General features: G+C 55.8%; 1 protein-coding gene across 1 annotated transcript in view; it reads right to left on the bottom strand.

The window, feature by feature from the left end:
• kmt2bb (lysine (K)-specific methyltransferase 2Bb) overlaps positions 1-21,960 on the bottom strand; it is a 186,099-nt gene that overhangs the window by 16,626 nt on the left and 147,513 nt on the right. The window contains exons 24-29 of the mRNA XM_086002474.1: positions 10,604-13,655; positions 4,625-4,711; positions 3,706-3,821; positions 1,980-2,201; positions 996-1,070; positions 462-636 (exon numbers count right to left, since the gene is read on the bottom strand). Coding sequence (XP_085858600.1) covers positions 462-636; positions 996-1,070; positions 1,980-2,201; positions 3,706-3,821; positions 4,625-4,711; positions 10,604-13,655 — 3,727 coding nt within the window. The remainder of the gene's footprint in view (positions 1-461; positions 637-995; positions 1,071-1,979; positions 2,202-3,705; positions 3,822-4,624; positions 4,712-10,603; positions 13,656-21,960) is intronic.

The raw sequence follows: 21,960 nt of genomic DNA on the forward strand, positions 1-21,960 counted from the left end.
ACACAGACCCGCGTCCCATCACCGTGCGGGGGAATCGCAAACACAGACCCGCGTCCCATCACCGTGCGGGGGAATCGCAGACACAGACCCGCGTCCCATCACCGTGCGGGGGAATCGCAGACACAGACCCGCGTCCCATGACCGTGCGGGGGAATCGCACAGACCCGCGTCTCAACACCGTGCGGGGGAATTGCAGACACAGACCCGCGTCCCGTCACCGTGCGGGGGAATTGCAGACACAGACCCGCGTCCCGTCACCGTGCGGGGGAATCGCAGACACAGACCCGCGTCCCGTCACCGTGCGGGGGAATCGCAGACACAGACCCGCGTCACAACACCATGCGGGGGAATTGCAGACACAGACCCGCGTCCCGTCACCGTGCGGGGGAATTGCAGACACAGACCCATCAGCAGGGTGTGACACGGAATCGCGATGCGCTGTGCGCAGTTTATGGCCCTACCTGCTCCCGATCTCGGCCCGGACACAGCCGTGCGGGTTGAGGGGGGGCTCGTCCACCTCGGCGTGCTTGTGGAAGCGGAACTTGTACTTCCTGCAGTTCCGGGCCCCGAACAGCTGCTCGACCAGGAAGACGACGGCGTCGTGCGTTAACCCGAGGCACCGGGGGCCGGTCATCCCTTCAACACACAGCAAGGCAAGGAGGTCAGCAACACAGCGGAGCGCAGAGATCAAACGCAGCAGGGGCTGGGGGAGAGACACAGGGGAGAGGGTGGGGGACAGCAAGGGTCACGTGGGGCAGGGGGCAGTTCTGGGAGAGCAATGGACGGTGAGGTATTGCAGCAGCGCTTGCCCCTGTCCTCTCGCACGCTCGCGAGCTCACTAGGGTTGCTGGTGGGAAAGTGCGAGCGAGTGTGCAAGGAGAGGGTGAGCGAACAGGCGCAAGTGTGCGGAGGGGTGGGGGGGCGAGGCAGTGAACGTGCCGAGTGTATACAGCCTGTACTTACAGCGCGCACAATCTGGGGAGGGTTTCACTCACCTGCGAACGAGATCTGTTTGAGCCGAGCGTTGGCGCGAGCTTCCAGCACCTTGTCCAACACCGCTTTCCAGGCCACTGTAGAGAGAGACAGAGACAAAGAGAGACAGAGAGAGTGAGAGAGAGACAGAGTGAGTGAGAGACAGAGAGAGAGAGGGGGAGGGGGAGGGGGAAGAGAGAGGGGGAGAGGGGGGGGGGGGGGAGAGAGGGGGGGAGAGAGGGGGATGGAGAGGGAGGGAGAGAGAGGGAGAGGGAGAGAGAGAGAGAGAGAAAGGGAAAATGAACGTGAATCACATTGAATCACCGCGCTTCATATCCCAGTTCAATTACCAGTAGTGACTCACCCACTCCGCCGTGTATCAATCTCTTCCCTGAAGCACTTACGCCCCCTGCTGTTCTTCCAATAGTGGCCCGGGGATCTTTTACAGACACCCAAGAGGGCAGACGGGCCTCGGTTTAACGTCTCATCTGAAAGACTGCCCCTCCGACAGTGCGGGGCTCCCTCATTACTGCCCCTCCGACAGTGCGGCGCTCCCTCAGTACTGACCCTACTGACCCTCCGACAGTGCGGCCCTCCCTCAGTACTGCCCCTCCGACAGTGCGGCGCTCCCTCAGTACTGCCCCTCCGACAGTGCGGCGCTCCCTCAGTACTGCCCCTCCGACAGTGCGGCGCTCCCTCAGTACTGCCCTCCGACAGTGCGGCGCTCCCTCAGTACTGCCCCTCCGACAGTGCGGCGTTCCCTCAGTACTGCCCCTCCGACAGTGCGGCGCTCCCTCAGTACTGCCCCTCCGACAGTGCGGCGCTCCCTCAGCACTGTCACTGGGGAGTGCCGGCCTGGATTACGGGGCTGAAGTCTCTGGAGTGGGGACTCGTACCCACGATTTTCTGACTCCCAGGCAAGAGAGAGAGAGAGAGAGCGCCAAACCCAGTGGGCCACGGCTGACACCTACGGCACCTTCCACTAACATCGCTCAATGCCCCCTCACCATCGACGCTGTCCGCACAAACGTTGAAGCCGTCATCGCTGGTGATCTCGAACCGCAAGTGGGGCCCGTGTCTTCTCTGCGACTCCGACCCTCGCCAGTTCTCCTTGTCTTTCTCGTCCTTATCCTCCTCCACTTCCTCCTCCTCTTCATCCTCATCTTCCTCCTCGTCCTCCTCTTTACGACAGGGAGAGGGCACGGAATCCTCGTCCGAACTCAGCTCAGCTGTCGAAGGTGGGGGGAAAAAGCGAGAGAGATTGAGAGCGCGGTTTAGAAATGAGGCGGAGTTTTCCCTCGGTCAAGGACGCTGCCACTCGAGGCGCGAGGTCAGAATCGGCCTCCGATCTTGCGTTCCCCTCACCCATCCGCCACACAAATCAAGACACCTCCGGCCCAGTAGGGGGCAGTGGCGACAGGCCAGAGTACCTGGAGTCACATATCGGCCAGACCGGGTAAGGGCGGCAGATTTCCTTCCCTCAAGAACATTGACGTAAGAAAACTACTAGGCACTTGGTCTAAGCGTTAAACAAAGCTTTAATCAACTGTTTTACAACATGGAGGTCTAGTTGTGTCCTTCACTAGTTCCTGTTAAGAATGTCCTGCGCAAGCTGGGCCCGTGCCCGAGTATTTATACTCTCCCTGGACAGCGCCACCCGTAGGCCACTCAGTATTATTTCATAAGTCTTTCTTTCATGAATGGCTGATTCATGTCAGACATTAGTGAACCAGATGGGTTTTTACGGCAATCCGGCAGTTTCCTGGTCACCATTACTGATACCAGCTTTTTATTCCAGATTTATTTGATTAACTGAATTTAAATTCCACAAATCCGGGATATGAACTCACGTCTCAGGATCAGTAGTCCAGGCCTCTGGCTAACCGCTCCAGTAACATAACTACTACGCTACCGTACCCCATTGTGCATGTGCCGGCTCCTTGAAAGAGCTCTCCCAAAACAACTTCCATTTATACCGCGCCTTTAACGTCCCAGGGCGCTTCACAGGAGCGATTATCAAACAAAATTTGACCTCGAGCCACATCAGGAGATATTAGGACCGGCGACCAAAAGCTGGGTCAAAGAGGGAGGTTTTAAGGAGCGTCTTAAAGGAGGAGAGAGAGGCGGAGAGGTTTAGGGAGGGAATTCCAGAGCTCGGGGCCCAGGCGGCTGAAGGCACGGCCGCCAATGGTGGAGCGATGGAAATCGGGGGATGCGCAAGAGGCCGGAATTGGAGGAGCGCAGAGATCTGGGAGGGTTGTAGGGGCTGGAGGAGGTTACAGAGATAGGGAGGGTTGTAGGGGCTGGGGGTGTTTACAGAGATAGGGAGGGTTGTAGGGGCTGGAGGAGGTTACAGAGATAGGGAGGGTTGTAGGGGCTGGAGGAGGTTACAGAGATAGGGAGGGTTGTAGGGGGCTGGTGGAGGTTAGAGAGATAGGGAGGGTTGTAGGGGGCTGGAGGAGGTTACAGAGATAGGGAGGGTTGTAGGGGGCTGGTGGAGGTTACAGAGATGGGGAGGGTTGTAGGGGGCTGGTGGAGGTTACAGAGATGGGGAGGGGCCGAGGAGGAATTTGAAGACAGGATGAGGATTAGTCCCAACCACCTCATGCTCTTTCCCTACAGCCCTACAATGTTTTTTTTTTACCTCCCTCTTCAATCCAATTCAGCTCCTGGCTGTGCAAACCGCCACCCCCCCCGCAACCCTCCCCCGCGCGTCCCGCCCCACTGCCCTACCTGAACAGCGCTTCCAATCCCTCGGTGGGGAGCGGCGGTTGCTCTGACGACTACTGGCGTCCCGCATTACTGTCAAGTCGATTAAACGAGACGAAAGGTCCTCACTCTGTCCTGACCTGGATGGAAAGAGAGACAGGAAACTGGAGTCAGGTTGCATGTTCGAGTGAGGTTCCTGCACTGTCGGAGGGGCAGAACTGAGGGAGCGCTGCACTGTCGGAGGGGCAGTACTGAGGGAGCGCTGCACTGTCGAAGGGTCAATACTGAGGGAGAGCCGCACTGTCGGAGGGGCAGTACTGAGGGAGCGCCACACTGTCGAAGGGGCAGTACTGAGGGAGCGCTGCACTGTCGGAGGAGCAGTACTGAGGGAGCGCCGCACTGTCGGAGGGGCAGTACTGAGGGAGCGCCACACTGTCGAAGGGGCAGTACTGAGGGAGCGCTGCACTGTCGGAGGGGCAGTACTGAGGGAGCGCTGCACTGTCGAAGGGTCAGTACTGAGGGAGAGCCGCACTGTCGGAGGGGCAGTACTGAGGGAGAGCCGCACTGTCGGAGGGTCAGTACTGAGGGAGCACCGCACTGTCGGAGGGGCAGTACTGAGGGAACGCCGCACTGTTGGAGGGGCAGTACTGAGGGAGCAGTACAAAGATGTCCCCCGGACACCGCCCACCCCCCCCCCTCTATGAAGATGACTGAAAGATGGCAGCTAGACTCCTCTACAAATATGGCCACTGGGCTCCTCTACAAAGATGGCAGCCATACTCCTGTACAAAGATGGTGGCCGGGCACGATAACAGGGTGAGGCCTGCAATGCGCGGGTCTGTGGCCAGGCACGACGATAAGCCGCGAGCGACGCTGCACAACATTACACCCGAGCCAGAGGAGGAAACAAATGCAGGAAAAAAAACTACGTTGAAATACGTACGTGGTATTTTCAGAGTCCAAATCTTCCAACTGATCCAGGTCCAACGTGGCTTTAATTGTTGGGGTCTTAATGCGAACCCGACCGTTCCTGTGAAAGGAAAGAATATTGCAATCCGCGGTCAATGCTGGGACATTCGGCCAAGACATCGTTCATAGCGCTATCACTGGCCGGTAATTTCACCCGCCCGTGTGGTCGCTTCGCTATTGACCCCACCCTTCCTCGCTCCCCTCCCGCGGGCGCTCGCGATTCTCCCCGCGTACGGGTTCCGCGAGCACAGGCTGCCCACTGATATCTCACGCGAGTGCCCGTGCCCCCCCCGGGCAGCAGGCGACAACAAGCTACTGGGCCGGAGGGGGCCAGCATTTCAGACCAGCCTGGTTCCCCTGGCTATCAGGAGTGGGAAGCCTGACGGATAATTTTCGCTCACCTCCCCAGCCCACGGCCCTGTGCAGTGGCCTCTGTTCCAGCCCTGGCTCAGTGGGTCGCACTCTCGCCTCCGAGTCAGAGGGCAGTGGGTTCAAGTCCCCACTCCGGAGACTCCAGCCCAAAAATCTAGGCAGACACTCCAGTGCAGTACTGAGGGAGGGCCACACTGTCGGAGGAGCAGTACTGAGGGTGCGCCGCATTGTTGGAGGGGCCGTACAGAGGGAGCGCCGCACTGTCAGAAGGGGCAGTACCGAGGGAGCACCATACTGTCGGAAGGGCAGTACCGAAGGAGCGCCGCACTGTCGGAGGGGCAGTACTGAGGGAGTGCCTCACTGTCGGAAGGGCAGTACTGAAGGAGCGCCGCACTGTCGGAGGGGCAGTACTGAGGGAGCGCCGCACTGTCGGAGGGGCAGTACTGGGGGAGCGCCGTACTGTCGGAGAGGCAGTACTGAGGGAGTGCCGCACCGTCGGAGGGTCAGTACTGAGGGAGCGCCGCACCGTCGGAGGGGCAGTACTGAGGGAGCGCCGCACCGTCGGAGCGGCAGTACTGAGGGAGTGCCGCACCGTCGGAGGGTCAGTACTGAGGGAGCACTGCACCGTCGGAGGGGCAGTACTGAGGGAGCGCCGCACTGTCGGAGGGGCACTTCTGAGAGAGCGCCGCACTGTCCGAGGGGCAGTACTGAGGGAGCGCCGCACTGTCGGAGGGTCAGTACTGAGGGAGCGCCGCACCGTCGGAGGGGCAGTACTGAGGGAGCGCCGCACCGTCGGAGGGGCAGTACTGAGGGAGCGCCGCACCGTCGGAGGGGCAGTACTGAGGGAGCGCCGCACCGTCGGAGGGGCAGTACTGAGGGAGCGCCGCACCGTCGGAGGGGCAGTACTGAGGGAGCGCCGCACCGTCGGAGGGGCAGTTCTGAGAGAGCACCGCACTGTCGGAGGGGCAGTACTGAGGGAGCGCCGCACTGTCGGAGGGGCAGTACTGAGGGAGAGCCGCACTGTCGGAGGGGCAGTACTGGGGGAGCGCCGTACTGTCGGAGAGGCAGTACTGAGGGAGCGCCGCACCATCGGAGGGGCAGTACTGAGGGAGCGCCGCACCGTTGGCGGGGCAGTACTGAGGGAGCACTGCACTGTCGGAGGGGCAGTACTGAGAGAGTGCCGCACTGTCGGAGGGGCAGTACTGAGGGAGCGCCGCACCGTCGGAGGGGCAGTACTGAGGGAGCGCCGCACCGTCGGAGGGGCAGTACTGAGGGAGCGCCGCACCGTTGGCGGGGCAGTACTGAGGGAGCGCTGCACTGTCGGAGGGGCACTTCTGAGAGAGCGCCGCACTGTCCGAGGGGCAGTACTGAGGGAGCGCCGCACTGACGGAGGGTCAGTACTGAGGGAGCGCCGCACCGTCGGAGGGGCAGTACTGAGGGAGCGCCGCACCGTCGGAGGGGCAGTACTGAGGGAGCGCCGCACCGTCGGAGGGGCAGTACTGAGGGAGCGCCGCACCGTCGGAGGGGCAGTACTGAGGGAGCGCCGCACTGTCGGAGGGGCAGTTCTGAGAGAGCACCGCACTGTCGGAGGGGCAGTACTGAGGGAGCGCCGCACTGTCGGAGGGGCAGTACTGAGGGAGAGCCGCACTGTCGGAGGGACAGTACTGAGGGAGCGCCGCACTGTCGGAGGGGCAGTACTGAGGGAGCACCGCACCGTCGGAGGGGCAGTACTGAGGGAGTGCCGCACCGTCGGAGGGGCAGGACTGAGGGAGCGCCGCACCGTCGGAGGGGCAGGACTGAGGGAGCGCCGCACTGTCGGAGGGGCAGTACTGAGGGAGCGCCGCACTGTCGGGGGGGCAGTACTGAGGGAGCGCCACATTGTCAGAGGGGCAGTACTGAGGGAGCGCCGCACTGTCGGAGGGGCGGTACTGAGGGAGCGCCGCACTGTCGGAGGGGCAGTTCTGAGGGAGCGCTGCACTGTCGGAGGGGCAGTACTGAGGGAGCGCCACATTGTCAGAGGGGCAGTACTGAGGGAGCGCTGCACTGTCGGAGGGGCAGTTCTGAGAGAGCGCCGCACTGTCGGAGGGGCAGTTCTGAGAGAGCGCCGCACTGTCGGAGGGGCAGTTCTGAGAGAGCGCCGCACTGTCAGAGGGGCAGTTCTGAGAGAGCGCCGCACTGTCAGAGGGGCAGTTCTGAGAGAGCGCCGCACTGTTGCAGGTGCTGTCTTTTGGATGAGATGTTAAACCGAGGCCCCGTCTGCCCTCTCAGGTGGATGTAAAAGATCCCACGGCCACTATTGGAAGAAGAGCAGGGGGAGTTCTCCCCGGTGTCCTGGGACCAATATTTATCCCTCAACCAACATCACTAAAACAGATGATCTGGTCATTATCACATTGCTGTTTGTGGGAGCTTGCTGTGCGCAAATTGGCTGCCGCGTTTCCCACATTACAACAGTGACCACACTTCAAAAACAGTCCTTCATTGGCTGTGTAGCGCTTTGGGACGTCCTGAGGTGGTGAAAGGCGCTGGAGAATTGCAAGGTCGGTCTTTCTTTCCTACCTCGGCACAGACTGGGACCTGAACCCTGCATGCCGAGTGCAATAGAGTCTGAGGCCCTGGCCCACTGGGCTCCTCCGTGAGCGCACTGAAACTCTCCCATTGACTGGAATCAAAACCCAAACTGCCTGGAATAAAATTGCCTGGTTTAAAAGGTATGCGGTGGAGATTTACCAGAATGGTTCCAGGGATGAGGGACTTCAGTGATGTGGAAAGACTGGAGAAGCTGGGATTGTTCTCCTTGGAGCAGAGAAGGTTAAGGGGAGATTGACCAGAATGGTCCCAGGGATGAGGGACTTCAGTGATGTGGAGAGACTGGAGAAGCTGGGGTTGTTCTCCTTAGAGCAGAGAAGGTTAAGGGGAGATTTAATAGAGGCGTTCAAAATCATGAGGGGTTTTGATGGAGTAAATAAGGAGAAACTGTTTCCAGTGACAGGAGGGTCGGTAACCAGAGGACACAGATTGAAGATAATCGGTAAAAGAACCAGAGGGGGAGATGAGGAGAATTGTTTTTACGCAGCGAGTTGTTGTGATCTGGAACGCGCTGCCTGAAAGGGCGGTGGAAGCAGATTCAATAGTAACTTTCAAAAGGGGGAATTGGAGAAATACTTGAAGGGCAGAAATTCACAGGGCTGTGGGGAAAGAGCAGGGGGTAGTGGGACTAATTGGAGAGCTCGTTCAAAGAGCCGGCACAGGCAGGATGGGCCGAATGGCCTCCTTCTGCGCCACGTGACTCAGAGTACAATCCGATCACCTCTTCATGGGCAAAAAACACCAAACGCCCCCGCCCCCCCTTACCAATGATCTCATCATCCACTCACGCCCAATAACAGTCACGGAATTGCAGGCACCAACTGCACAGGAGGAGGCTCGCCGTGCTTGTGCTGGCTCAGGCCCACGTCCCCGCTTTTCGCCCGTAACCCGGCCAGTTCCCCGTCCTCAAGTACCCATCCGACTCCCTTTTCAAATTAACTGATGGAATCGGCTCCCCCTGCCTCGTCGGGTCGAGCGTTCCAGATTGCGATGGTCGAAGGTTGTTTTTTTTGTGACTGGAAGCCTGTGTCCAGTGGTGTACCGCAGGGATCGGTGCTGGGTCCCCTTTGCTGTTTGTAGTGTACATTAATGATTTAGATATGAATGTAGGAGGTGTGATCAGTAAGTTCGCAGATGACATGAAAATCGGTGTGGGGTGGTAAATAGCGAGGAGGGAAGCCTCAGGCAACAGGACGATATAGACGGGATGGTCAGATGGGCGGAGCAGTGGCAAATGCAATTTAACCCTGAAAAGTGAGGTGATGCATTTTGGGAGGACTAGCAAGGCAAGGTAATACACAATGAATGGTAGGACCCTAGGAAGGACAGAGGATCAGAGGGACCTTGGTGTGCATGTACATAGATCCCTGAAGGCAGCAGGACAGGTAGATAAGGTGGTTAAAAAGGCATATGGGATACTTGCCTTCATTAGCTGAGGCATAGAAACATAGAAGATAGGAGCAGGAGTCGGCCATTCGGCCCCTCGAGCCTGCTCCGCCATTCAATGAGATCATGGCTGATCATTCAAATTCAGTACCCTGTCCCTGCTTTCTCCCCATACCCCTTGATCCCTTTAGCCTTAAGAAATATATCCAACCCCTTCTTGAATATATTTAATGAATTGGCCTCTACCGCCTTCTGTGGTAGAGAATTCCACAGGTTCACCACTCTCTGGGTGAAGAAATTCCTCCTCATCTCAGTCCTAAATGGCTTACCCCTTATCCTTAGGTTGTGACCCCTGGTTCTGGACTCCCCAACCATCGGGAACATCCTTCCTGCGTCTAGTCTGTCCAGTCCTGTCAGAATTTTATAAGTTTCAATGAGATCCCCTCTCATTCTTCTAAATTCCAGCAGGTATAAGCCCAATTGACCCAATCTCTCCTCATACGTCATTCCTGCCATCACAGGTATCAGCCTGGTGAATCTTCGCTGAACTCCTTCCATGGCAAGAACATCCTTCTTCAGATAAGGTGACCAGAACTGCACACAATACTCAAGATGTGGTCTCACCAAGGCCCTGTACAACCGCAGCAAGACATCCTTGTTCCTGTACTCAAACCCTCTCGCTACGAAGGCCAACATACCATTTGCCTTCTTAACCGCCTGCTGCACCTGCATGCTTACCTTCAGCGACTGGTGCACAAGGACACCCAGGTCTCGTTGCACTCCCCCTTCTCCCAATCTATTGCCATTCAGATAATAATCTGTCTTCCTGTTTTTGCCACCAAAGTGGATAACCTCGCATTTATCCACATTATATTGCATCTGCCATGCTTCTGCCCAATCACCCAACCTGTCCAAATCATCCTGGAGTTTCTCGGCATCCTCCTCACAGCACACACGCCCACCCAGCTTTGTGTCGTCTGCAAAGTTGGAGATATTACATCTAGTTTCCTTGTCTAGATCATTAATATATATTGTGAATAGCTGGGGTCCAAGGACCGATCCCTGCGGTACCCCACTAGTCACTGCCTGCCACTCGGAAAAAGACCCGTTTATTCCAACTCTTTGCTTCCTGTCTGCCAACCAGTTTTCTATCCAAGTCAATACCTTGCCCCCAATCCCATGTGCCTTAACTTTACACGCTAATCTCTTAGGCGGGACCTTATCGAAAGCCTTCAGAAAGTCCAAATACACCACATCCACTGGTTCTCCCTTATCTATTTATCAGAAGGCAGTGGAGGCCAATTCATTAACTATATTCAAGGAGTTAGATATATTTCTTAAGGCTAAAGGGATCAAGGGATATGGGGAGAAGGCAGGGACAGGGTACTGAATTTGGATGATCAGCCATGATCGCATTGAATGGCGGAGCAGGCTCGAGGGGCCGAATGGTCGACTCCTGCTCCTATCTTCTATGTTTCTATGAATCGTCTCTGAACTGCCTCCAATGCAAGTATATCCTTCTCAAGCAATGGGACTGGGATTGGGACAACAGTGTCACATCGCCCTCTTCCCCCCCACCACCCCATAACTCGAGTGACACACTTACCCCAACGAGGTGGGAGCCGGGATCTTCGGCAATTCCTCCAGCAGCTTGTGCTCCGCCCCGAACTGATCCAGCCAGATGTGCGAGGTCTTCTGCTTCTTGACGTGAAACCGGTCGGAGGAGAGGAAGATGTGCTTGAGGCCGGCGGCGACGGCGGGCTGGGCGGAGATCGCTTGGACCCCGACGTGCTGAGGGGAGGCGGTCCGCGGCCCCCCGGCCCCGCTCGGCGTCTTGAGGTTGGCCGCCTTCTCGCCGCCCACGTGGAGGAGCTTGTAACCGGGCGCCTGCTTGCCGCCCTGGTGGTGCGCGGCGGCCGGCGCCAGGGGCGGCGGGAACACTTGGACCTTCGGGGAGGCGGCCACCAGGCTCGGCGCGGCCGCACCTTGTGGGAGCGGCACGATGCAGGCGGCCAGCGGCTGCTCGGCCCGCCCGAACACCAGCCCGCCGACCGAGCCGCCTCTGCCGTCCTGGGCCAGAAGCGGCACGGTGCTGATGCTGAGCGGCCTGTGGTTGACGATCTGGCCGGCACCTGCCGCCGTCAGCACCGATCCCGGCTGCACCGAGACCACGTTGAGGATGGGGGAGCTGATGGCCAGCGACGGGGCCTCGGGCCCCAGCAGGGCCACCGGCCCCGAGGGGCCGACCAGCACCGCGCCGTAGCTCTGCGGCGAGGGGTGGTTGAGGTACACCAGCTCGGGTTTGGACAGCTGGAGGATGCTGGCCAGCCCTTTCTGGGGCTGGCAGTCGACGGTCCGCGCTTGGGCCTCGGACAGGCCCCCGACGCCGGCCAAGGAGGAGAACGCTGGCGCCCCTTTAGGGGCCACCAGCTTCAGGTGAGTCTTTGGGTGGGGGCCGTAGCTGCCGTAGGTTGGAACCTGGGCCTCCGGGGCGGGCAGGCTCTTGGCAGGTGGGCCGGCGGACACTCTGTTAAACGTTACAGTTTGAGGGCGGCGCTGAGCTGCTGGCGCTGGTCCCTGGGCGGGGGGCAAGCCGGTCTTGGGGAGGCTGTGCCCGGCGGCGGTCTTGTCTTGCACGCTCTTCAGGATGACCACGTGGTGGCCGTGTTTGTTGACCAGGATCACGCTCTCCGCGCCGGGCGGGCTCTGGATGCCTGGGCTTCTAGCCGCCGACCCGCCCAGCCCCAGGGGCTCGGCGGACATGTTGACGCACACCCGCTGGATCTGGGGCGGCTCGGGGAACTGAGGGTCCGCAGGCGGGGCTGGGGCGCCTGGGTGCTCGGCGCTATCTTCTGCCGGATCCCCCTTTCCATCTCGGGCCGGCTCCGGCTCGCCAGCGGCCACCTGCCCCTTTAAGGCGGTCGGAGGGCTTCCGTCCTGATCCGCCAGGTGGTTGCTTCGGGCAGGCTCTGCCTGGCCACCAGAGGGAGCCGCGGCTTGGAGGTCTTCGGCGGCAGGTGGCAGGTCCGCCGGCACCTCTTTGGCCCCGAGGGCGGCGATGGGTTGCAGAGACAAAGCAAAGTCGGCCGCGGCCTCGGGCGGGGGGGGGAGCTGCAAGGCTGCCGGCGCCTCCGAGGTTTCCTCGGCAGGCGGCAAGCCTGAGGTGTTCTTCAGCACAAAGTCCATGATCTCCGACGGCAGGATATTGCCCAGCTCTTCGGCCAGGACGTCGGGCTCCGGCAGCCCCTTGCCGGGGGGAGAGGGGGCGCCTGGCTCTGGCGCCGCGCCGGCGCGACGCGGGCTGCCCGCCCCGGCCAGGGGCGAAGAGTCTGTGGTCTTGGCTCGCGCCGCCGCCTCCTCGTCCTCCTCGCCGGAGACCTCCCGCTGGCTCTTCCGCTGCAGGGGCCTGCCCTTGGGCTCGCCGTCGGCCGAATCGTCTACCCCGTCCAGCTGGTCGATGCGGGGAACCTCCCCGTCGAGGCTGAAGCACTCGGAAGCCAGCTGCTCCATCACCTCCTCCGTCACCACCGTGCGGGCAAAGTTGTAGTAATGGTCCAGGTCGTCGTCGTCGGTGTTGGCCTCCTCGCCCACCCCCTCCGCGCCGAGGAGCTCGACGGGCGAGGGGGGGTACTTCCTCTTGCCGGCGCCGGGCTCCAGCTCGCGCTGGTCGCCCACGATGATCTGGGCGCCGTAGTGCAGGGTCTGGTCCTGGAAGGACTCCGTCAGGATCGGCTCACCCCGCCCGCCGCAGCCCAGCACCGACGCGATGTCCATGTCGATCTCCTCGAAGGACTGCTCCTCGTCCTCGCCGTCCAGGAGGGAGGGCGTCTCCCCCGTCCCGCCCCCACCCGCAAACTCCTCGGCAAAGGGAGGGGCCAGCAACTCAGCGGCGCTCAGCGGGCAGGTGTGATCGAGGGCGTCCTCGTCGGCCAGCGGCGGGGGCTTCTTGGGGGCCGGCCGACTGCTCAGCTCAGGGGCCTCCATCCTCCTGATGCCAAACTGCCCGTAGGTCTCGACAATCTTGGGCTTGCCGGGGTTCGGCTGCTCCCTGGCGCCCGAGCCGCACCCGGCCTCGGGTTTCCACCTCCCCGAGATCATCTCTGGGCCGCTCCGCTTGGAGCCTTGCGAATTCCCGGCAGCGCCCGTCTCCTCTTCCTCCTCCTTCTTCAAGTCGGGCTGGCCGGCTGCGGCGCTCCTCTCCAGCCCGTTGCGCTCGACGGGGCGAGGGCCCAGGGGAGGGGAGCCGGAGGCAGACACGGGGGGAGGGCACGTCTCCCTGGCGCAGGAGGCCTGCCAGCTGCCCGGCCACTTGGACAAGGTAGAAGACTTGCCGCGCTCGTTGAATCCAGTCGACGGGGCCGCCTGCTTGGCGAGGCAACTGTTGGCCGCTTTGGTGGCCGAGCATGGGTTGGCGCGCGGGTTCTCCGACAGGCCGCCGCGCGCGCTCAGCGCCCCGTCCCGGAAGGGGGCGTTGACCGGGTGCTGGGACAGGGCGGCGCCGTCCTTGGTCCGGAGCGAGTGGGAGGCTGCGGGGGCCCGGGGGCCGGCGGGGTGGTGGGACATCAAGCTGTGCCGCCTGGGAACCACCGAGCGACGGCTCGGAGAGACGGCTGGGTCGCTGACGGTCAGGATGTGATGAGAAACGGACGCCGGACTCCCTGAAACACACAAGACAACAGCCCGATTAGCACATGAACACTCCCTGTGGTAGCGAGTTCCCCATTCTCCCCACTCTCTGGGGAAAGAAGTTTCTCCTGAATTCCCTATTGGATTTATCAGTGACTATCTTATATCGATGGCCCCTAGTTCTGGTCTCCCCCACAAGTGGAAACACCTTCTCTACGTCTACCCTATCGAACCCCTTCATAACCTTAAAGCCCTCGATCAGGTCACCCCTCAGCCTTCTCTTTTCTAGAGAATCGAGCCCCAGCCTGTTCAGTCTTTCCTGATAGTTATAAACTCTCAGTTCTGGTATCATCCTTGTGTATCTTTTTTTCTACCTTCTCCAGTAGCTCTATATCTTATTTATAATATGGAGACCAGAACTGTGCACAGTGCTCCAAGTGTGGTCTAACCAAGGTATACGGAGACCAGAACTGTGCACAGTGCTCCAAGTGTGGTCTAACCAAGGTATACGGAGACCAGAACTGTGCACAGTGCTCCAAGTGTGGTCTAACCAAGGTATACGGAGACCAGAACTGTGCACAGTGCTCCAAGTGTGGTCTAACCAAGGTATACGGAGACCAGAACTGTGCACAGTGCTCCAAGTGTGGTCTAACCAAGGTATACGGAGACCAGAACTGTGCACAGTGCTCCAAGTGTGGTCTAACCAAGGTATACGGAGACCAGAACGGTGCACAGTGCTCCAAGTGTGGTCTAACCAAGGTATATGAAGACCAGAACTGTGCACAGTGCTCCAAGTGTGGTCTAACCAAGGTATATGGAGACCAGAACTGTGCACAGTGCTCCAAGTGTGGTCTAACCAAGGTTTATGGAGACCGGACCTGTGCACGGTGCTCCAAGTGTGGTCTAACCAAGGTACATGTGTAGTGTATGTACCTTTAAGAGCCCCTGTGTACTGTAATACCGGTAGTGACCACTCGGGTATATAAGCCTGTATAGCGTCTTGTATCTTTTAGTTCACCTCCAGACTTTGTTCAGTAAACACCTGCCTTCCGTGTCTCCATTAACACACGGATACAACAGTGGCGACGAATTGGAAACGGACTTACCTGCAATTCGGCAGCACCTCAAGGAGATCGATTCCTCAGACGAAAGTCGAAGAAAAAAAAAAGAAAAAAAACTGTGGTTTCACCAGCTAGCCGGGCTGGTGGCAGGTACTGCACTAATCCTTCCTGGGCGGTGGGCTGGGGCTCGATCGGGTGGCTCTGCAGCGGGGCCGAGCAGCGAGTCGGAAGCAAACAGAGACGGAGGGTGGAGCACTCGGGAGACGGCCGGCGCTGCAAAGCAGGTCGGCGTTCGGACCAAGCAGAGGGAGGGAAAAGTCCCAGAGAGTCCGGCGGGAACGAGTCTCCAACTATTAAAAATATCTGTGTAAATAACAACCGCGGAGAACAGCGTTGTGAGCAGCGGCAGCGGCGGGAAAGCGCGGGAGGCGCCATTTTTGATTTTCAGGATGCCTAAGACTGGCAATATTACTGCTTTCGATAGTAATATAGAGGATTGGACCACATATGTGGAAAGAGTGGAGGTATATTGCACTGCGAATGAAGTAGAGGATGATAAAAAGGCATCGGTACTTCTAAATCTAATGGGCGCAAGGACATACGGGCTGTTATGAAACTTAATCACTCCAGCCAAACCGATGGACAAGAATTTTAAGGAGATTGTTGATACCCTACAGGAGCACTTAAACCCAACACCGCTGCTGATAGCGGAACGATTCAAATTCTTCAGGAGGAATCAGCACAAGAATGAAAGTAATGCTGATTACCTCACCGAATTAAGAAAGCTGTCAAAGCACTGCCAATTCGGGGCAGGACTGGCAGATACTCTACGAGACAAATTCGTCTGCGGGCTCCTAAGTGAAGGAACACAGAAAAGGCTACTTTCTGAGAAAGATTTGACACTGGACAAGGCTTTCAGTGTGGCTGTATCATACGAAGCAGCAGCAAGAGGAGCTACCGAGATACAGCAAAAGCCACAGGACTTCGGCACCCATGAAATGACACAGGGTTTCGAGAGATGTTATCGCTGCGGCAGATCCACCCATGACCAGAGGGACTGCTGGTTCAAGGACAAAGCATGCAGGCAATGCGGAAAGATGGGACACATTGCACGCGTATGCCGATCTGGAAACAAAAAATCCACTGACAGAAAAAAAATCAATAAGGAAAATTACAGAAAGGTACAAATGATGACGGACAGTAGCTCCGAAGACCAGAAGAGCGATAGCGACTCCGGAAACAAGAGACTAAGCTCCGAAGACCAGAAGAGCGATAGCGACTCCGGAAACAAGAGACTAAGCTGTCTCAAATTACATAATGTAATTGCCAAAGAAGATTACCAGACCATTTGGGTTACCCTCACGATAGCGGGGTCCCCAGTTAAAATGGAGCTAGATACAGGATCAGCTCTGACCGTCATAAGTCGACGGGATTACGAGCGGCTATTTCCGCATATACCTTTGAAAGACACATCCATTATCTTGAAGACATATACGGGGCAGAAAGTATACCCCAGAGGGAAAATAAGGGTGCCTGTTGTATACAACGGCAAGGAAATACAGAAGTTGTATTTATATGTTCTGCAAGATGGTGGTCCACCGCTGTTGGGACGTGAATGGATCAGGAAGATACGTTTAGACTGGCACTCCATTCAGGCACTGACGGTGACCAGTAAGAAAAAAAAATGATGATGACGTCATACCTGAACGATTAAAAGACATCTTGGCCAACGCCAAAGAAGTGTTTCAACAGGAACTAGGAACCTTGAAAGGCGTCACCGCCTCAATAAAAGTGGAAGATGCGGCAAGTCCCAAGTTTTTTTAAAGCAAGGCCGGTGCCATACGCAATTCGTCCAGCAGTCGAGGCAGAGCTGGAGAATTTGGAAAAGGCAGGCGTGTTATCCAAGGTAGATTGGAGCGAGTGGGCAACACCCATCGTCCCGGTCATGAAGAAAACGTTGAATAATGATAAATCTGAAGAACAGAGAAAAATTCGCATCTGTGGGGACTTCAAGGTGACTGTAAACCCGGTCCTTCACACGGTACAGTATCCTCTTCCGAGGATAGAAGATATTTTCGCCTCACTATCCGGAGGGAAACGTTTCACCAAAATTGACTTGGCACAGGCATATCTACAGATGGAGGTTGAAGAGGCCTCTAAAAAGTATCTCACGATAAACACACACAAAGGCCTGTACCAGTACAATCGACTGGTTTTCGGAGTAGCATCAGCTCCAGCTATCTGGCAAAGAGCTATGGAGCAAGTCCTGCAAGGGATTCCGGGGACTCAATGCTACCTAGACGACATCCTTGTAACAGGAGAAAACGACAACGAGCACCTTGCCAATTTGGAGCAGGTGCTCACTAGGCCAACGAGCAAATCGCCCCAAGTGCGAATTTTTCCAGAAACAAAATATCATATTGTGGCCATATAATTAACGAAGAAGGGTTGCATAAGTCACCTGAAAAAATTGAAGCGGTCATAAAAGCCCCAGCACCTGAAAATGTCTCACAATTAAGGTCGTTCCTGGGATTGATAAATTACTATCATAAATTTTTACCGAACTTGTCAACTGTTCTGCACCCTCTTAACGCACTGCTACAAACGGGAGTAATTTGGAAATGGAGCGAAGACTGTAAACGTGCCTTCCATAAATGCAAAGGCTTGATCACGTCCAAGGAAGTGTTGGCTCATTACAACCCATCACTGCCAATCAGACTGGCGTGCGATGCATCCCCTTACGGCTTAGGAGCGGTATTATCGCATAGATTTCCTGATGGCTCGGAGCGGCCAATAGCTTTTGCGTCACGCTCATTGAACTCAGCTGAGCATAACTATGCCCAAATCGACAGGGAAGCACTCAGCCTGGTGTGGGGAGTGAAGAAATTCAACAATTACCTACACGGACAAAAATTTACCTTGTTGACTGACCATCAACCCCTCGTCTCCATATTCAACCCTAAAAAGGGCGTTCCCATTATGACAGCGCAAAGGCTACAGAGGTGGTCCCTTTTCCTAGGGGCACACCAATATGACATAGAATACAAAGGATCAAAACAGCATGGGAATGCTGACGGTTTATCGCGCCTACCGTTGCCAACGGTAGAAGAGGCACCTACAGTGGACCCAGTGGAGATGTTCCACTCAACCATAGTGGAATGTCTACCAGTAACAAATTCTACCATTGAAAAGGAAACGAGAAATGACCTGACTCTCTCACGAGTCTACGATTTAACGGTGAAGGGATGGCCAGCACATGGCGAACCACTGTTGCCAGCATTCTCGCAAAGAAGAGAACAGCTGTCAGTGTGCCGAGGAACCTTGATGTGTGGATCCAGAGTGGTGATTCCACCCAAACTCCAGGATAAAGTGCTAAAGGAGCTTCACGAGGGGCATCTGGGTGGAGTGAAAATGAAGAACCTAGCCAGAGCGTTTGTGTGGTGGCCAGGTATCGATGGAGACATCGAAGAAATGACCAAGAGCTGTCTAGGATGCCAGAAGGTCCAAAACGCCCCACCACAAGCCCCTCTACATCCATGGGAGTGGCCCTCATCTCCATGGCAAAGGGTACATATCGACTTTGCTGGTCCATTTATGGACTCAATGTTCTTAATCGCGGTGGATGCACACTCCAAGTGGCCAGAGGTAATAAAGATGTCCTCCACCACCACGGAAAAAACCATCACAGTATTAAGGACCATATTTGCCAGGAATGGGCTGCCTGAACAGATCTGTTCTGATAATGGACCGCAATTTGAGTCCGAAGAATTCAGGAAGTTCTTAAAAAACAATGGGGTTAAGCACTACACGTCCACCCCATACCATCCCACAACCAATGGATTAGCTGAAAGGTTTGTCCAGACCTTCAAGAAGGCCATAAAGGCCATGGGTAATGAAGACATAAATCTACAACATAAGGTAGATGACTTCTTGTTTGCGTACAGGAATGCAACACATGTGGTTACAAACCAAACTCCCGCCATGATGTTTTTCAATAGAAGACTAAGATGCCGGCTGGATTTGATCAAGCCAAACATCAGAAGGGACGTAGAGAACCGGCAATTTCAAGGCATGAATGAAAGGCCAACTAGAACCTTCCAGATAGGTCAACAAGTTTTGGCCCGGGACTACCGTACCGAGAAATGGCAGCCTGGAACTATCTGCACACGACTAGGACCGCTGATGTATACCGTGGACATCGGAGAAAGCATAATAAGGCGCCATGCTGACCAGATCATAGAGTCATCCGAAAAGGGACAACCTACACCACAACTCTATACGCCTAACGATGAAGTAGCGATACCCATAGTATCTACCTCCGATCCGGTGATACTGGAACCAGATGAACCCGACACTGGCATTCAAGCCGAATCGACCTTGCCAAAAGAACCTACTACACCACCGAGGCGTTATCTGGACCGAGTCAGGAAGCCTCCAGAGAGACTGACTTATAATTGATTAACTGCAGCAAATGTGTAGATTATTGTTCTTGTAAACATGTTAATTAATGATTACTTAAAATGTTATGTACTAATTATCTAAAAGGGGAGGAATTGTAGTGTATGTACCTTTAATAGCCCCTGTGTACTGTAATACTGGTAGTGACCACTCAGGTATATAAGCCTGTATAGCGTCTTGTATCTTTTAGTTCACCTCCAGACTTTGTTCAGTAAACACCTGTTAAACCAACTCCTGCATTCCGTGTCTCCATTAACACACGGATACAACAATATGGAGACCAGAACTGTGCACAGTGCTCCAAGTGTGGTCTAACCAAGGTATATGGAGACCAGAACTGTGCACAGTGCTCCAAGTGTGGTCTAACCAAGGTATATGGAGACCAGAACTGTACACAGTGCTCCAAGTGTGGTCTAACCAAGGTATATGGAGACCAGAACTGTGCACAGTGCTCCAAGTGTGGTCTAACCAAGGTATATGGAGACCAGAACTGTACACAGTGCTCCAAGTGTGGTCTAACCAAGGTATATGGAGACCAGAACTGTGCACAGTGCTCCAAGTGTGGTCTAACCAAGGTATACGGAGACTAGAACCGTGCACAGTGCTCCAAGTGTGGGCTAACCAAGGTATACGGAGACCAGAACTGTGCACAGTGCTCCAAGTGTGGGCTAACCAAGGTATATGGAGACCAGAACTGTGCACAGTGCTCCAAGTGTGGTCTAACCAAGGTATATGGAGACCAGAACTGTGCGCAGTGCTCCAAGTGTGGTCTAACCAAGGTATATGGAGACCAGAACTGTGCACAGTGCTGCAAGTGTGGTCTAACCAAGGTATATGGAGACCAGAACTGTGCACAGTGCTCCAAGTGTGGTCTAACCAAGGTATAGGGAGATCAGAACTGTGCACAGTGCTCCAAGTGTGGTCTAACCAAGGTATATGGAGACCAGAACTGTGCACAGTGCTCCAAGTGTGGTCTAACCAAGGTATATGGAGACCAGAACTGTGCACAGTGCTGCAAGTGTGGTCTAAGCAAGGTTCTATAAAAGTTCAACATAACTTCTCTGCTTTTCAATTCTATCCCTCTCGAAATGAACAGCAGTGCTTGATTTGCTTTGTTTTCTGACCTCATTAACCTGCGTCGCTACTTTTAGTGATTTGTGTATCTCTACCCCATTCAGACATTCACTTCCCAAGAAGTATGTGACCTCCTTATTCTTCCTACCGAAATGCTCCCCCTCTGGTTCTTTTACCGATTATCTTCAATCTGTGTCCTCTGGTCACCGACCCTCCTGCCACTGGAAACAGTTTCTCCTTATTTACTCCATCAAAACCCCTCATGATTTTGAACGCCTCTATTAAATCTCCCCTTAACCTTCTCTGCTCGAAGGAGAACAACCCCAGCTTCTCCAGTCTCTCCACATCACTGAAGTCCCTCATCCCTGGGACCATTCTGGTCAATCTCCCCTTAACCTACTCTGCTCTAAGGAGAACAACCCCAGCTTCTCCAGTCTCTCCACATCACTGAAGTCCCTCATCCCTGGGACCATTCTGGTCAATCTCCCCTTAACCTTCTCTGCTGTAAGGAGAACAACCGCTGCTTCTCCAGTCTCTCCGCATCACTGAAGTCCCTCATCCCTGGGACCATTCTGGTCAATCTCCTCTTAACCTTCTTTGCTCTAAGGAGAACAACCCCAGCTTCTCCAGTCTCTCCACATCACTGAAGTCCCTCATCCCTGGTACCATTCTGGTCAATCTCCCCTTAACCTCCTCTGCTCTAAGGAGAACAACCCCAGCTTCTCCAGTCTCTCCACGTCACTGAAGTCCCTCATCCCTGGGACCATTCTGGTCAATCTCCTCCGCACACTCTCCAAGGCCTTGACATTCTTCCTAAAGTGTGTGATACCCAGAGCTGGACACAATACTTCAGCTGGGGCCTAACCAGTGTTGTATAAAGGGTTTAGAAATAACTTCCTGGCTTTTGTACTCTATGCCTCGGTAAAGAAGGCCAAGGATCCCTTGTGTCTTTCTAGCAACTTCATCAACTTGCCCTGCCACCATCAAAGATTTGTGCACACATACATACACCTGCAGGTCTCTCTGTTCCTGCACCCCCTTCAGAATTGTACCATTTAGTTCATATTGCCTCTCCTCGTTCTTCCTACCAGAATGAATCACTTCACACTTCTCTACATTAAACTGCATCTGCCACGTCTCTGCCCATTTCGCCAGTCTATGTCTTCCTGAAGTCTGTTACTATCCTCTGCACTGTTTACTACATTTCCGAGTTTCGTATCATCTGCAAGCTTTGAAGTTATGCCCCGGATACCCAAGTCCAGGTCATTAATATATATTTTTAAAAACGTGGCGGCGAAATGTTGCGGGAGATCATTTAAGGGGAAGCTGGATAAACACATGAGGGGGAAAGGAATAAAAGGATAGGGTGATGGGGTGAGATGAAGAGGGGTGGGAGGAGGCTGGTGTTGATGGGGTGAGATGAAGAGGGGTGGGAGGAGGCTGGTGTTGACAGGGTGAGATGAAGAGGGGAGGGAGGAGGCTGGTGTTGATGGGGTGAGATGAAGAGGGGTGGGAGGAGGCTGGTGTTGACGGGGTGAGATGAAGAGGGGTGGGAGGAGGCTGGTGTGGATGGGGCGAGATGAAGAGGGGTGGGAGGAGGCTGGTGTTGACGGGGTGAGATGAAGAGGGGTGGGAGGAGGCTGGTGTTGATGGGGTGAGATGAAGAGGGGTGGGAGGAGGCTGGTGTTGATGGGGTGAGATGAAGAGGGGTGGGAGCAGGCTGGTGTTGATGGGGTGAGATGAA

Source organism: Somniosus microcephalus, chromosome 12 (genome assembly GCF_052327205.1).
Source record: "Somniosus microcephalus isolate GS21.2 chromosome 12, FLI_Smic_1.0, whole genome shotgun sequence".
Lineage (NCBI taxonomy): Eukaryota > Metazoa > Chordata > Chondrichthyes > Squaliformes > Somniosidae > Somniosus > Somniosus microcephalus.